At 36.3% G+C, this 14860-nt stretch overlaps 4 protein-coding genes across 7 annotated transcripts; 3 read left to right on the top strand and 1 right to left on the bottom strand.

Moving 5' to 3' along the window:
• The first annotated feature begins 373 nt into the window (after window positions 1–373).
• LOC124307758 (putative ATP-dependent RNA helicase DHX57) lies at window positions 374–6787 on the top strand. Of its 3 annotated transcripts, XM_046769807.1 has the most exons (12): window positions 374–1174; window positions 1278–1476; window positions 1568–1752; window positions 2053–2501; window positions 2614–3137; window positions 3251–3561; window positions 3823–4312; window positions 4472–4857; window positions 5045–5166; window positions 5256–5578; window positions 5662–6273; window positions 6396–6787. In XM_046769807.1, exons 1-12 carry the CDS (start codon window positions 1104–1106, stop codon window positions 6537–6539), a joined length of 3816 nt encoding a protein of 1271 aa, XP_046625763.1. In that variant the 5' UTR covers window positions 374–1103; the 3' UTR covers window positions 6540–6787. The 3 variants fall into 3 exon arrangements, with proteins under 3 accessions (XP_046625763.1, XP_046625765.1, XP_046625764.1); XM_046769809.1 differs by lacking the exon at window positions 2053–2501 and having other exon boundaries at window positions 1568–1661; XM_046769808.1 differs by lacking the exon at window positions 374–1174 and having other exon boundaries at window positions 1337–1476; window positions 1568–1651.
• Window positions 6788–6855: 68 nt separating this feature from the next.
• LOC124307763 (H/ACA ribonucleoprotein complex non-core subunit NAF1) lies at window positions 6856–9729 on the bottom strand. Its single transcript, XM_046769819.1, has 6 exons — window positions 8733–9729; window positions 8496–8622; window positions 8140–8408; window positions 7854–8032; window positions 7203–7745; window positions 6856–7172 (listed from the first exon to the last, which is right to left on the bottom strand). Exons 1-5 carry the CDS (start codon window positions 9575–9577, stop codon window positions 7312–7314), a joined length of 1854 nt encoding a protein of 617 aa, XP_046625775.1. The 5' UTR covers window positions 9578–9729; the 3' UTR covers window positions 6856–7172; window positions 7203–7311.
• Window positions 9730–9763: 34 nt separating this feature from the next.
• On the top strand, window positions 9764–10472 carry LOC124307771 (N-alpha-acetyltransferase 38, NatC auxiliary subunit). The gene is made up of 2 exons (XM_046769826.1): window positions 9764–9973; window positions 10149–10472. The coding sequence occupies exons 1-2, from the start codon at window positions 9908–9910 to the stop codon at window positions 10389–10391; spliced, it is 309 nt and encodes a 102-aa protein (XP_046625782.1). The 5' UTR covers window positions 9764–9907; the 3' UTR covers window positions 10392–10472.
• Window positions 10473–10621: 149 nt separating this feature from the next.
• LOC124307759 (vam6/Vps39-like protein) lies at window positions 10622–14843 on the top strand. Of its 2 annotated transcripts, none has more exons than XM_046769811.1 (11): window positions 10622–10887; window positions 11006–11179; window positions 11259–11511; window positions 11607–11839; window positions 11927–12171; window positions 12254–12697; window positions 12783–13100; window positions 13219–13645; window positions 13707–13817; window positions 13919–14148; window positions 14449–14843. In XM_046769811.1, the coding sequence occupies exons 1-11, from the start codon at window positions 10818–10820 to the stop codon at window positions 14473–14475; spliced, it is 2532 nt and encodes an 843-aa protein (XP_046625767.1). In that variant the 5' UTR covers window positions 10622–10817; the 3' UTR covers window positions 14476–14843. The 2 variants fall into 2 exon arrangements, with proteins under 2 accessions (XP_046625767.1, XP_046625766.1); XM_046769810.1 differs by having other exon boundaries at window positions 13919–14243.
• The last annotated feature ends 17 nt before the right edge of the window (window positions 14844–14860 follow it).

The following is a 14860-nucleotide window of genomic DNA, read 5'->3' as shown; positions in this document are numbered from 1 at the left end:
GTTCGAGTCTGGTTAAATATTAAATAAATAATGCATATGTCGGAATAAAAATCACTCGAAACATTAGTCTTTAGCTTTGCAACAACGTATCGTTGTCACACTCGAATTGATTTCCCGTTTAAAATTATATTTCTTTTAGTATTTTGCAAGTATAATAATACGTGTGACATAATATTTGTCATATAAATCTAGTATTTTTCATTTTGAATAAATAAAAAAACAAAAAAAAAAAATAACAAACAGCAGCACGGGTACTTGTTTCCATATTCATCGTTGACGTTGCTTTCGGTTGCGCGTTGCAAAGTTTTTATGGAAAAATATATTTAATAATAACATCACATGTTTTTTTGTAAAAAATTTGAGCGCGAATTAATTTCAGTACGGTACACCTCCCCACCCCCAAAGAACTATTGTGTTTGTGGATATGTGTAATTTTACTTATCAATAAATAAATGAAAACATAAATGAAAAGTTATTCTATATTTTTGAATTGCGGGCCGATTCGCCAACAATAAAATGGTGAACGCGGAGTTGCCATAGACGGAATCTCGGTCTACCGAATGAGATCATCCGCTTTAGAAACGAAATAGGCTTGTGAAACGTCAAGACACATTCATGTATTCAGCAGATTGCGCCTCCAGTTTTCTATTACCTTTACGTGAATGTTTGAAGTGGCGTGCAATCAGGCGTGAAAAATTCAGAAATATAGATAATTCACAAATTGTTTGATATTGCATTAGAAAAATGAATGCCGTGTTTGGGAATTTTCTGAAAGCCATACCAATACAGTTAATGGAAATAATATGGTAGATAATCCACCTATTTCATAAAATACGTAATAAAAAGGCAACCTTTCTGAACTGTCAAGTATTGTGACGTTACTACAGAGCACGTGCGCACGCGCAACGCAACTTCCACGATCTTTCAACAGATGGATATTTGTCGTATAGGTATAACCTCGTGCGTCAGTTCAGTTCAGTTTCTGGTCATCGTTGCAGCCTGACCATACGACTGTAATAGTGCCTCCGGAACCCAATTCTTTTACAATATCTGATTCTATATTTTCTACACTGACTAATAATTCGAGAATAAAGTATCACATCATGGATCATCACAGTGCTCAGTTAATGGAAGACATAGTATTGGAAGATAGAAGACCACCAAAGAGCAATAGGTGAGACAAAGTGACACAGATTGACACGTTGTAGGAAAGTATTTTCTATATTCAAATTATTGATGTATTCCCAATCTTTCATCTCTCTTTTACATTCTTAAAGCAAAAATACTTCAACTAAGAAGTCAACCAAGGACACCGGTAAAATACAGAATGTTCCAAGGACCAGTGTGCCCACGCAACGAGTCCCTGATAAATCGAATAATGTGCCAACGAATCTTAAAGTTGAAATGCAAATGCTGAGAATTACAGACGATTCAGAAAGGCAACTTTATGAAACGTTGAAACATATATATGGCACTGTGAGTATATAGAGAAGTTAGATCTAGTTACATAATTTGAGAGAATTCTTCTGAGACTAACACCTTGCTAATTGGTGATAATTCCTTTCAGAAATTTCGACTTGCGGATGCCTCAGAATTCAAGGACCAAAAATCAAACTTGGGCAAACAATATTGGATGGAACGTGGAAATTTAGTAATAAAAGGTGTTGTTGATTATTCTTCCAAAGAAAATACTCCCAAGACTCATGAACAAATCACCAGACAATTTGCAACTTCGAAACTCGAAAGCTACAGGTTCGATGCAATTCAATAAAACATGCTTTCTCTCAACATATAAATTGGAATTTGAAGGAAATTGAGCAAACTGCAATAATTGATCAAATCATTACCACAAATATGATTTTATTAATACTGTCTAATAGATCTACCTTACTAATATTTAAAATATTTGTAATCTTTGTTAATAACACGTATTATGGGTGTAATGAGTCTGATAGGGCAAATATTGAAAATAATCTTTTCTAGACTTACGATAATATTTATAAATGGAAATGGGATATAATATTGTAATTACTCTTTGTCATCGATCTATAGCTTTCACACATCACATTGCATTGAAGCATTGGAACATGCGAAAGGAAATGTCGGAAGTGCGTTAGAAATATTGTTTTCAAAGTACTACGGAGTAGAAAATCTACAGCGAATGAATAATATTGAAGATATATCCAAAGATGAATTACTTGAGAGACAAAACGATGAAAAAATGGCTCTCGAGTCAATATATGGAGAGTCGTTTGTTGAGAAAATAAAAAATCGAATTTGGATAATCAACTTGAAACTAGACTATCTGGTAGAAGAAAAAAAAGATAAGACAACAGTCTCAAAACCTGTCAAGATAGATAAAAATATTTGTCGTTTATTCGCCAGTGGAAGTTGTAGGTTTGGTAACAAGTGTAAATTTGTGCACAGACAACCTGACGTCGTTCAACAGACTATACCAAAGGATGATGCTCTTTTTACTTTGGAAATAAGATTTCCAGATCGTACGTTAATACTTTTTATATGCTGTTCTGTGTTCAAAAAATGTTACTATCTATATTTCAATGTGGATTAACGATTATCCATAGCATACTAAGAGTTCGTAATTGTTTATAGATCTGACCTACCCCTACGATCCGCCATACTTTTATTTTTACAAGAATACGCCTCCTTATCCAAAGCTAAACTGTTTACGAATAGCAAGACGTCTTTACAACGAGGCATTGGAGCACTGTGTGGATGGTGCTCCGTCAATATTTTCAGCAGTATCTATATTAGAAAATGAGTTTGAAATCCAGTCATACTTGGTAGAAAGTAAGGAGCAATTCTTAGACAAAGATGATCCACTATTCCCAAAATCGATAAACAGCGAACATGACCAGCATATACCGACACACTACAAAAAAGGGTCTACAAATAGACGAAACAGAGACAATGTATCGTGGAAAGAAATTTCTAAACAAGATGATGAAATAAGAACTAAATTCATGGAGAAGCAGAAGAGTCCAAGGTACCTGAAAATGAAGGAAGCTCGAAGAAAACTGCCTGCTTGGTCAAAAATGAATGAAATCTTAGACACTATTCATGAAAGTCAGGTGACTGTGATTTCTGGTGAGACCGGGTGTGGTAAAAGTACTCAGGTAAAGTTTGTGTAATCAATAATACCAATCATTCTTATTTATTTAACTGCTATTTCTGCATGAGTTCACATACTTGCAGTATATTTATATTAAATTTCAAATTTTCGGTGCAGGTGCCTCAATATTTACTAGATGATTGGATAATAAATAGATCAGAAACAAACAGAGAGCATGTCGAAATAGTTTGCACACAGCCTCGTAGAATCAGTGCTATTGGAGTTGCGGAAAGAGTGGCTGCGGAACGAGACGAACGTATAGGAAACACTGTAGGATATCAAATACGATTAGAAAGTAAAGTGTCTTCCACAACAAGATTGACCTTTTGCACAACAGGAATCTTGTTGCAAAGGTTTTCAGGAGATCCAGATCTGTCTTCTGTGACTCATGTCATTGTAGACGAGGTACACGAGAGAAGTGCTGAAAGGTAATCAGGTAAATAGTTATTATCAGTGATTGGAAAATTATTGTTTTATGCATAATTTTCCACAATGTGCCGTCAATTGAACACACCACGAATTTTTGATATTTTCTCTTTAAGTCACTTTAGTAATTATCAGAAACCATAAATTCAATACTTCAATCTCGACCATATCTGTTTCTTCCGCATTCCTCACTCTATTTAAGATAATTAATTACAATCTTATCTTGGTTTATAATCAATAACACGCAGAAATTTTGTTTCCAGTGATTTTTTGTTAATGTTATTGAAAGAACTGCTCTCCAAGAGGCCGGATTTGAAGATTATTCTCATGAGTGCCACCCTCAAAGCTGATACATTCTCAACTTACTTTGGAAATACTCCTACTTTGGATATTCCTGGAAGAACTTTCCCTGTCGAGCAAATTTTCCTAGAAGATATTCTGGAAAGAACTGGCTTTGTAGTTGAAGAGAATTCACGGTTTACTCGAAGGATCAAAGGCGGGTTTGAAAAACTAGAAACTGAATTAGAATCCGCTGATGTTGAAGCTATGGCTGGTGTCTACCCCAAAGATAATATATTAGACGAAAATCTGGTCCTTGCCCAACTCATGGCAAGATATGAAGGATATTCGAAACAAACTTACAAGAATCTGTACATCTTGGATCCGGAGAAAATTAATTGTGAGTTGATTGAAAATGTTTTAGAATGGATTGTCAGCGGAGACCATGATTATCCAAGGACTGGTTCAATACTGGTACGCATACATACCAGTATATTCTATATTCATTAATGATTGCATTTAGTTATTCAAATCGTTCAATTTGAAAACAACAAAACAAACGAAAATAAGTATGCTCTAACTTTCGAGTCTGATTTACCAATTTCATCAAATGCTATTTTTTTTATTTTACAGGTATTCCTACCAGGTATTGCAGAGATAATGTCACTGAAAGACGCGCTTCATAACAATAAGTCACTATCGCCAAAAAGTGGAAATTTTATTATCGTACCGTTGCACTCGTCTCTATCTAGTGAAGATCAGAGCTTAGTGTTTAAGAAAATGAAAGATGGTGTTAGAAAAATTGTTCTCAGTACAAATATAGCTGAAACGTCAGTAACGATAGACGATTGCGTATTTGTTGTGGATACAGGAAAAATGAAGGAAACGAGATTCAATTCAAATCAGAATATGGAAAGTTTAGATATGTGTTGGGTCTCCCGAGCAAATGCCATGCAAAGGAAAGGACGAGCTGGCCGAGTCATGCCAGGAGTCTCCATACATCTTTATACATCACACAGGTTTGTTAACAAACTTATCTACCTTTTTTGTAATTTCATGCTATATATTCAGAAGGAGTAAGTTCTTCAGTATCACAATTTTTTTCAAATCATTCCAAAAATTGTTTCCAAAGTACAGTACGAATACCGAAATCATTCCACCTATCAAAATGTTTCTGCAATGCCAATATTAGTAATTTTGTTTCAGATTTAAACATCATTTCTTGGCACAGCCGATTCCGGAAATATTGCGAATAGCTTTAGAATCTTTGCTGTTGCGAATCCAAATCATGAGTAAAGGAAAAGTAGTTGATCTTCATGATATACTGAGTAAAACTTTTTCCTATATATATATATATATATATAATTTAGCAGAAGAATTATAATTGCTAATTCATATCCACAATATTTTTTTCCAGGCAAAGTGCTGGAGCCTCCATCTGAGGACAGTATTTCAGATGCAATAAAACGTTTACAAGATGTAGGAGCTATAGCTCCAGATTGTAGTTTAACTCCATTAGGTCACCACTTAGCTGCCTTACCCCTCGACGTTCGCATAGGAAAACTAATTCTTTTCGGAGCTATTTTCTGTTGCGTTGACTCTGCATTAACAATTGCAGCCTGCTTGTCCCATAAAAGTCCTTTTGTTGCGCCATTTGACAAAAAGCATGAACTTGATGCAAAGAAAAAGGATTTTGCTACAGCAAATTCAGATCAATTGACTATTCTAAAAGCTTACAAGGTGCGTACAGTACATAAATACGAGCTATTGTGTCAACTGACCTCAAAATTTAGGATCTTGACCTTTATTGTTTTCTGTTTTAGAAATGGCTAGATGCTTGTTCACATAGCTCGTATGCGGGTCAAGTTTTTGCTAACGAGAACTATTTATCTACGAGAACACTACAAACATTAGCTGATGTTAAACATCAACTTTTAGAACTTCTGGTATCAATTGGCTTTGTTCCAGTCGATGTAGGAAGACGACGAGCAGGAGATGACAGGATCTTGGAAATAACGGGACCAGCAATGAATTCGAACAACGAAAATTATAAATTGCTACAAGGACTTTTATGTGCTGCCTTGTACCCAAATGTAGCCAAAGTTTTCACGCCAGAAAAATCATTTCAACTACAATCAGCTGGCGCTATACCAAGACAGCCCAAACCAGAGGAGTTGAAGTTCAAAACTAAAGATGGATACGTGAACATGCATCCTTCTTCGGTCAACTTCACAGTCGGTCACTTTTCTAGCCCATACTTAGTTTTTCAAGAAAAAATTAAGACGAGCAGAATATTTATAAGGGAAGTATCAATGGTACCGATGCTGGCGTTAGTCTTGTTCTCTGGCTATGGTATCGATATAGAGTTACACAATGGAACTTTCATCTTGTCACTAGAAGATGGCTGGATAATGTTCAGCGTTGAATCGCACAGGGTATGTGAATCTTATTGAATATTTTCAGAGGTCAATGGAGAGTAGTTATAACAAATTAAGATAAACGATTAAAACAAGCAAACAATTAGCAATTTACTGTACTAACAACCTTTATTTCATAGGTTGCTCAACTGTTGCAACGCATGCGAGTTGAATTGGTTAAACTTCTCGAAGAAAAGATGCAGGACCCTTTATTGAATCTGGTTCACCACTCGAAAGGAAAAAAAATTATTCAAACCATCGTGAATATAGTAACCAGAGACTAGACGTTCTAAGTATCAAATAAATTATTTTTAATAATATTCCTCACGTTTAATTTTAAAACCGCTTAAATTTTTTAATTGATTTTGACTTTGATTTTCTCAGATTTCATGAAATTTGATTGAATTCATTCGACGTATCTATACCTACTTAAATGGATCGTATTTGTGTTATAGATCTATACACGCATATCTGCACACTTAAAACTTGTGAAAATTATTCGACAATGTGTCCTAAAACTGTAAAAAGGCATTGTAAATATTCATCAATATTATCTATACGGAATACCTGGAAAATAATAACGGACAGTGAACTAAATAATTCAGAGAGATAAATATATTTCAAATATGTTTACAAAAAACAGAAAAAATCGTGCATTACCGTAGTTATTGCTGGAAGCCCATTTACTTCTAATCGTTACCTCTGTACACATTATAGTATCCGTAACTAGTGGAGTGCTACATGGTTGACAAATTAACATATGTGATGCTGAATATTGATGTAAGGTTTATTAAATCTTTAAGCATGTAAGCTATAACATGAAACTTAGAATTACACAGATGACGGAGGATGTGGCGGATGAGGAGGAGGAGGAGGAGGAGGAGGAGGAGGAGGAGGAGGAGGAGGAGGAGGTGGTGGTGGTGGTGGTGGTGGTGGTGGTGGTGGTGGTGGTGGTGGTCCCCAAGCATGTGAGGGGGTGGATGAGAATCTGGTCGTGAATATTGATGTAAAGTTTATCAGATCTTAAGCATGTAAGCTAAAACATGGAATTTAGAATTACATAGATGGCGGAGGAGGTGGGGGAGGAGGAGGAGGTGGTGGTGGTGGTCCCCAAGACATATGAGGGTGTGGATAAGGATTAGGTCGATAAAAATTCGTTCCATAATAGGGATAGTTAGGCCGAAAATTCGCCGGTTGACCAAACACATATTCTGGATTTGTTGGAAGAAACATATTATTTTGTTGGTACCGATTAGTATATAGATGACATTGACACTGACTAGAATTAAATGTGCTGGGGTGTCTGTATCGATGAGGGGAAGACTGATTAGGTGAATGAGTTACGTTTTGTAAGTTGGGCGAATTTTGAAATGAAGGCTGACAATTATCAGAGATCCATCGATGCGTACCATGGCCGGAATTTGGATTTGGTGGGCGGTTACCATAGTTTTGAGATCTCCAGTCAGTGCCCCAAGGATTTCGAGGACGTTCTATAATAAGCGTATTAATGAAATTTCATAATATTTTTTATGCTATCACATTACCCGAAATTAGCTAACTTTATTAAGAGATTTACAAATTTACTGAAACATACTTACCGGGGCATTGACGTTTTTGTGGGATCACTACACCACCACAGTTATCATGACTCTCTGACATTCCTGGTCTGTGACGTTGCTTTTGTCTTTGCAGCTGATTATAAGCTCGTTCCTCCTCATCATCTGAAAATTCTGGAGGCTCCATATCGTCTTCTCCAGAGATATCAGCACCTTTCAGCCTAGTAAGAGTTGTAAATACGTGTTTTCAAATGTTCACTAACTGACTTGGGAATCGATGGCCATGTACTGACAGACTGCGATGTAAACTTAAGAGATAAATATTTACTTGACTAATTCGTGAAGGAAGACCAGAGATGTGTGCTCATCGTTTAGAGAATAATATACTTCCATTCCCAAAACAATCCCCGATTGTTGAATGTGTTCTTCGCTATTGAATCGAACACAATATTGAGGATCAGCCACATGACCAAATACATCAAACACCTTGCCAAGGACTTTTTGGCCTTTTTCAAGAAATAAAATTGAATCAAGATTTAGAGTGGGTTTACCCGAAACTGGTCGTACTATAACAAACTCCTCTACAAACCCAGTGACCTAGAGGCATATAAAATTATTATTTCACGAAAATAAAACAAAATTACATCATCTATTCTATCTTCCGCCAAATATAGAAATATTTACCTTGCCTAGGTGGTCACATGATTCTTCAGGTACTGTAATTTTCAATTCTTCGATTGGTGGTAGACCCTCAAACTCACTTTTAATATTTTTGATTTTTGGTAAATCAATTTTACTGACCCGTATAGGGCTGCAATGTAACAATCATACGTCACAAACAAAATCTTGTCCACACAAACTGCAGTATTCATCAACAAGCAATTTTTCACATCAGGTAAGGAATATTTAGCAATGTCTTACCTGTCTGATTCGCTATCAATATCACTATCGGTTTCTGTGGTATAATCGCTACCACTGGAATTTATACTACTAGATCCACTTTCAGAGTCATCATCTATAGACTCCATTCGATACTGTGTGTTATTTTGTCTCACATTGCCACGGTCATCAACAATGGTAATTACTTCGCATGGTGATGATGGTCTTTTTTCATTTTCATCCGAATCAGAACTTGCATATTCTGCCGCTAAATACGATAAGGAATTTACTACGTTTGTTACCTCTACTTTGGAGATACCATCCCTTGAGTTTGAAGCTGCCTGAGCTTTTATTAAATCCATCGAAGCTGCGTTCTCAACGCTTTTGTCTTTTTGCATCAACTCATTTTGATCACTATTTTTGATCTCAATAGGCCTGTCATTCTGTGCATCTTGAGCGACCAGTTGAACAGGCAATGCGATCAAATTTGCTGTCCGAGTTGCGTGTCTTTCTTGTATTTCTGGAGTATCAAGTCCATTTCCAACAACTTTCAAGGATTCGACATCATCTATGCTAATAGGTACATTAATCTGACCTTCCTCAGTGGTCACATTGGCCTCGACAGAATCATTTACTGATTTCATATACGAGCTGTCAATCTCCATTAGATCATGCTTCGAACTTGTTTCTGACGAATGTTGAAGCAACTTTATCGAGTCCGTAATTTCATCTTTCTCTGTGACATCCTTGATGTTAGAATATACAATTTTTACATCATCTACAGTGTCTCTTACATTCTCTTCACCGATATCCACGCTGCTTGATTTTGAGGTTAGAAGAATATCTTCGCGCTGATTCTCAGGGTCCCTTACGCCCTCGGAAGACATGGTATTAAGATTTATTGGTAATTTACTTTGGTGTAGACAGTATTTTTACATGCGAAATGAACAATAGTTAATGATGTACATACCGCGGAAAGTTTAAAAAATACCATGCGCCATAGTCTCCGCCGTCTTAGCTACTTTCCGCTCCCTCTAACTCGGTATTATCTAACTTCCACCGAGTTTCTTCAACACTTTGATAGATGTCAGGAACGGTTTTATTTTGTCAACGATTTTGTTGTTGCTGGTTTTACTTGCGGAAAATTGCGCAAGCAAACTGATTGTAATTGTATAATACGTTTAGATTTTCACCTATCCTAATAAATCAACAAGAATATGAAAGACACGGTGCACAGCATGTCGACAACTCCAAATACTGAGGCTGTTCACGGTAACGGAGAGGTAATTGGATCGTGACAATTAGCGAATGTGACGGTTATGATAATTTAGAAAATTTTTGTCTAAAAATGTGGTATTATTTATTTCAATTAAAAATGACTACCTTTAGCTGATACAATCCGTAACTGAACAAACACATGAGGTATAATTGATTTGTTTTAATTCATGTTTTTTTCAGGCCTTGCCAGTGGAGGAATCACCAGCCAAACTAAAATTGAGAGGATGGCTGAATCGTCACCTTAAAATCAAAATGACCGATGGCCGAGTTTTGACGGGGGCTTTTTTATGTACAGATCGTGATGCCAATGTTATTTTAGGCTCGTGTTCGGAATTCTTGTCAGAAGAACACACCGAAGCTAGAGCCCTGGGGCTTGTTATGGTGCCAGGTCGACACATTGTAACAATTCACTTAGACGCATAATTAATAATAAGTATAAGAATAAACTATTCTACGTCTGTACATTGATCAATCAATCAATCAATACATTTTAGTAACATATTATCTTACGATTCTCTCACAAATATCAACATCCAGCACAACTGAAGTAACCTGTGAAGGTCATTGTTGTCTACAAAGTTATTATAATCGGCACAGCCCTCGGCTCAAACAAAATGATGGTTTTTGGATTGATATTCTTTAAAACTAACATCGTCAGTCAGTCGAGACACCATTTTTGAATACCTAACCAGCTGACGTCAACGTTTAATGTAAACAAGTGCTGCGTGGCACGGTAACTGACAGAAGCAGAACCCCAAACGTCGTCGTGGAGTGAAATGTCAGTGTAAGATTCCACGGTGTTAAAATACCGTGAAGATCCAAACATATTTGTGCAAACGGAGTGTTAAGATGCACGACGCCTACGAAGCTTCACCTCTCTTGAAATTGACAGTTCAGATCGAATCAATTACTGCTTACGGTAATAAGCGCTAAACATAACCTCAATCGTTCTACACCTTAACTGAAATAACTGTGCGGTATTCTAAATTATATATAAAACGTAACTTTGAATTATCAGTGAAACTTTTTACTTACAGATGATAACTTACTCATCGGCACTAGACAGGGACATTTGTTAATGTACAGTGTTCCTCCAAAGTCAAACGACAAACAAGAATTACAATTGCTTCGATACGGTAAAAACTTTAGCAAAAAACCTATTTTGCAGATCGAAGTTGTACCAGAGTACAACTTGTTGATACTTTTGACCGGTGAGTCGAATAAGAAAATAAAAATTTGAATTTTAATTGCCAATAAGGCGATAACAATGTCCGAAAATCAATGTTTTAGACAACATCATTTGCGTACATGACTTAAATTCTGCAACAATCCCTCAAATATGTCAGTTGCAAAAAACGAAAGGTGCGACGCTCTTCGTGTTGGATGTACAACGTACTCAGAGTTTGACAGGTGAAAAAGATATAACTGTTCGCTTGTGTGTTGCTGTGAAGCGAAAATTACAATTGTACGAGTGGAAGGTGGATCAATTTATAGACTTTGGAGAAGAATTAACTGTTCCTGATGTGCCTCGAGTCTTGTCGTGGTACGAAACAAGTTATTAGATTGTAAAACAAAAAGGTGGAGCAGCAATTGGTTGCATATCTTATTTAAATTTGCTCGGAACATTTTACGCTGTAGGTGCGGAGAAACTGTGGTTTTGGGATTCCGTGGATTGTCTTATATACTTTTGGATCTAGATGGTACAAGCAAGGAATTATTTCCAAGTGGAAAGTCTCCTGAACCAGGAATAACAAAACTGTCAGACACGTCTTTTGCTTTAGGAAAAGATTCACAGTCAATTCTTATGAACACAAAAGGAGAATTGGTCCAACACAACTCTGTCAAATGGCCAGATTCGCCTAGTGCTACAGGTATCAATAATCAGTAAAACAGTGTTTCTTAAATACAATTCAACTCGAGATATTAAAAAATATATTGCGAGAATATTTATTTTCTAGCCTGGGATGATCCATTTCTCATGGGTATAATTACCGATACTTTGGAAGTTTATACCTTGGAAGGTTGTTTACACATTCAAACGATACCAGAACTTAACAAAGCTAGATTATTGTGCAGGTGTAGAAAGGGCCTTGTTTATGTAGCATCAGTTAGCCAAGTTTGGTGTATAAATGCCGTGGAGGTGACGCATCAGATTCGAACACTTCTTGAACAGAATCAGTTTCAGCTGGCTTTAAAATTAACTGTGAGCATATCATTTATTATTGGAGAATTCATAAAATAATTGTTTAAACAACCAATGGTCATGGTAAATTATCTGTTTCCAGCATTTGTCTGACATAACAGAAGAAGAAAAAGCAAAAAAAACGTGGAAAATACAAACGTTATACGCCCACTATCTTTTTGCTAATAAAAAATTTGCCGAGTCTATGGAGCAGTTTTTCAAATCAGGTACTGATCCGTACGAAGTAATCAGACTTTTCCCTGATCTGGTTTCCCAGCCAACCAATGCCAATGAAACTAGCGAACATGTTACAACTGTGCCAATATTGCAAGACCGTGATTTGGAACAAGGCTTGCTTGCCTTGATTAAGTTCTTGACAGAAGTGAGACATAAATTAATGGGTGATACGCAAGCAAAAGATAAAGAAAATGAGAAAAATAGTGAGAAAGATACAATGAAAGGAGAGAAAACCAAGAATATAACAGCTGTGGCTACAGAGCAGCTTTTAAAAATAATCGACACAACATTACTCAAATGTTACTTACAAGTAAATCTCAATTTTGTATTACTTAATATTTTGGCTATTCAGAATAAAATGCAGTCTTCAATCTTACAATAAATTACATTTACAGACAAATGATGCCTTGGTAGCGCCACTGTTGCGTTTAAACCATTGCCATTTAGCAGAATCGGAGAAGACTTTATTAAAATATCAGAAATACCCAGAATTAATTATATTATATCAAACAAAAGGTCAGCACAAAAAGGCTTTAGAGCTGCTTGAGAAACAATCCAACGAAAGTGATTCGAGTCTAAGAGGTACCGAGAGAACAATTCAATACTTACAGCACCTAGGTAAGGACCATATGGATTTGATTTTGAAGTTTTCTGGATGGGTTTTGGAACAGGACCCAGAACAGGGCCTCAGAATATTTATGGAAGATGTGCAGGTAATAATAATCAGTAGCATACCCACATTTTTCATCTTTTTTATATTCTGTGAATGGAATACTCTGTGGAAGCTCCCTGCCATTATTTTACTAACTTGTACATATTTAATGCCGACAGGAAGTTGAACATTTGCCACGTCCCAAAGTATTGGATTATCTTTTACGTTGTCACAAAGACTTGGTGATAACGTACTTGGAGCATGTGGTTCATTTTTGGATGGATAACAATCCTCTATTTCACAACGTCCTGGTACACCAATATAAAGAGAAGTGTTTAGCAGGCTTGAACCCAAATGCTTCGCCGGCTGAAAAGCAAAATGTTCAACACCTTCGACAGAAACTACAACAATTCTTAGAGAAGTCAACTCATTACACGCCAGAAACGGTCCTAGTTCATTTACCATTTGATTGCCTATTCGAAGAACGTGCGATTATTTTAGGACGATTGGGTCGTCACGAGCAGGCCATCTCCATCTATGTAAACTTATTAAACGACGTCCCCAAGGCGATTCAATTCTGCAGTAATGTATATGCAAAATTCGAAGGTTGGTATCATCTAAATGAATAATAAAAATGTTCATTCTACATGATGAATATGTATTGAAGGTCAGAAAAATTCAGAAAAGGGGAAAAATCAAGATGGGGCCGACGAAGTCTATGTTACTTTGATCAAGCAACTTTTGAAGCCGGACAACGAAGGTGTCTTGGTAGCTACTGGTAAATCTCTATCATTTTCAAGATTCACATTGTGTTACAGAAATATTTTTTGAAGTTGCGCTTTTAAGTGTACCTGTTGGTAAACTTATTTTATACTGTAGGGTGCACTCCAGAGAACCGAAGGACAGCTCAACCTGACTTGGAAACAGCTTTGGAATTGCTTGAGGAACATGCTGCAAAAATCGAACCCTTGAAAGCCTTGGAGGTTTTGCCTGGCAATGTACCAATAGGTCGGATAAGACATTTCCTTGAGGCTAGCTTGCAGAATAATCTAAATGAACGACGAAGGACCCAAATTCTGAAAGGCTTGCTTTATGCTGAACACCTCCAGGTACAGGAGCAAAGAATGCATTACGAGTCCCAGAGCGTTCTCTTAACGGAGTTCAATATTTGTCCGGTATGCAAAAAACGTTTTGGAAATCAAAGGTAAATCATTTCAAAAATCTCTATTCGTAAACCGATCCATAACTGTGATTATAGCTGAATGATCCTTGCATATTGTCATTAAACTTAATAAAAACATTGATTGGTTGGTATACGCTCCAAGGACCATACAAATTACAAATTTTAAAACAGTGTTACTCAGTTTTTTCTAAACTAATTACAATTATGTTTTTCTTTTTGTTCACAGTGCATTTGCAAGATATGCCAATGGTGATATTGTTCACTATTCATGTCAAGAGAAAAAGGCGTAACGTATGTGAAAAGAATATGTATATAATTTTACATTATCAAAATCGAACATTTATAAATGCTACTATACTATGATCCCCAAGTAAACGTGCAAAGGTATTGAAGTCAAAGAATCTATTATTGCATATATTACCTATGAATTTATTTTATGTGTTTCAACGTAAACGCATATGCTCGGCTGGTAAATCTTGGACTGTTGAACCTACTATACTTATATAACAGCTGCCAGGCCTGTATCTGTATAATCTTAAGGTGCAAATGCACCGAACGAATCAGTAGCTATGTATATGATCAGTAAATTAAATATCTGCCAACAGTTTGGTCAAAAAATAATTTCTTTCAGCCAAGTC

Source organism: Neodiprion virginianus, chromosome 6 (genome assembly GCF_021901495.1).
Source record: "Neodiprion virginianus isolate iyNeoVirg1 chromosome 6, iyNeoVirg1.1, whole genome shotgun sequence".
NCBI lineage: Eukaryota > Metazoa > Arthropoda > Insecta > Hymenoptera > Diprionidae > Neodiprion > Neodiprion virginianus.
This window is presented reverse-complemented; position numbering and strand designations above follow the sequence as displayed.

Excerpts from the sequence above, each read along its gene's own strand:
- LOC124307759 (XM_046769810.1), top strand. The coding sequence starts at position 10,818 with ATGCACGACGCCTACGAAGCTTCACCTCTCTTGAAATTGACAGTTCAG. Across the intron at positions 10,888-11,005 it reads CGAATCAATTACTGCTTACG|ATGATAACTTACTCATCGGC; the intron begins GTAATAAGCGCT and ends TTTTACTTACAG. Across the intron at positions 11,512-11,606 it reads GTGCCTCGAGTCTTGTCGTG|GTGCGGAGAAACTGTGGTTT; the intron begins GTACGAAACAAG and ends TTTACGCTGTAG.
- LOC124307763 (XM_046769819.1), bottom strand. The coding sequence starts at position 9,577 with ATGTCTTCCGAGGGCGTAAGGGACCCTGAGAATCAGCGCGAAGATATT. Across the intron at positions 8,409-8,495 it reads CATGTGACCACCTAGGCAAG|GTCACTGGGTTTGTAGAGGA; the intron begins GTAAATATTTCT and ends ATATGCCTCTAG. Across the intron at positions 8,033-8,139 it reads TTCCTTCACGAATTAGTCAA|GCTGAAAGGTGCTGATATCT; the intron begins GTAAATATTTAT and ends AACTCTTACTAG.
- LOC124307758 (XM_046769807.1), top strand. The coding sequence starts at position 1,104 with ATGGATCATCACAGTGCTCAGTTAATGGAAGACATAGTATTGGAAGAT. Across the intron at positions 3,138-3,250 it reads GGTGTGGTAAAAGTACTCAG|GTGCCTCAATATTTACTAGA; the intron begins GTAAAGTTTGTG and ends TTTTCGGTGCAG. Across the intron at positions 4,313-4,471 it reads CAAGGACTGGTTCAATACTG|GTATTCCTACCAGGTATTGC; the intron begins GTACGCATACAT and ends TTTATTTTACAG.
- LOC124307771 (XM_046769826.1), top strand. The coding sequence starts at position 9,908 with ATGAAAGACACGGTGCACAGCATGTCGACAACTCCAAATACTGAGGCT. Across the intron at positions 9,974-10,148 it reads CTGTTCACGGTAACGGAGAG|GCCTTGCCAGTGGAGGAATC; the intron begins GTAATTGGATCG and ends TGTTTTTTTCAG.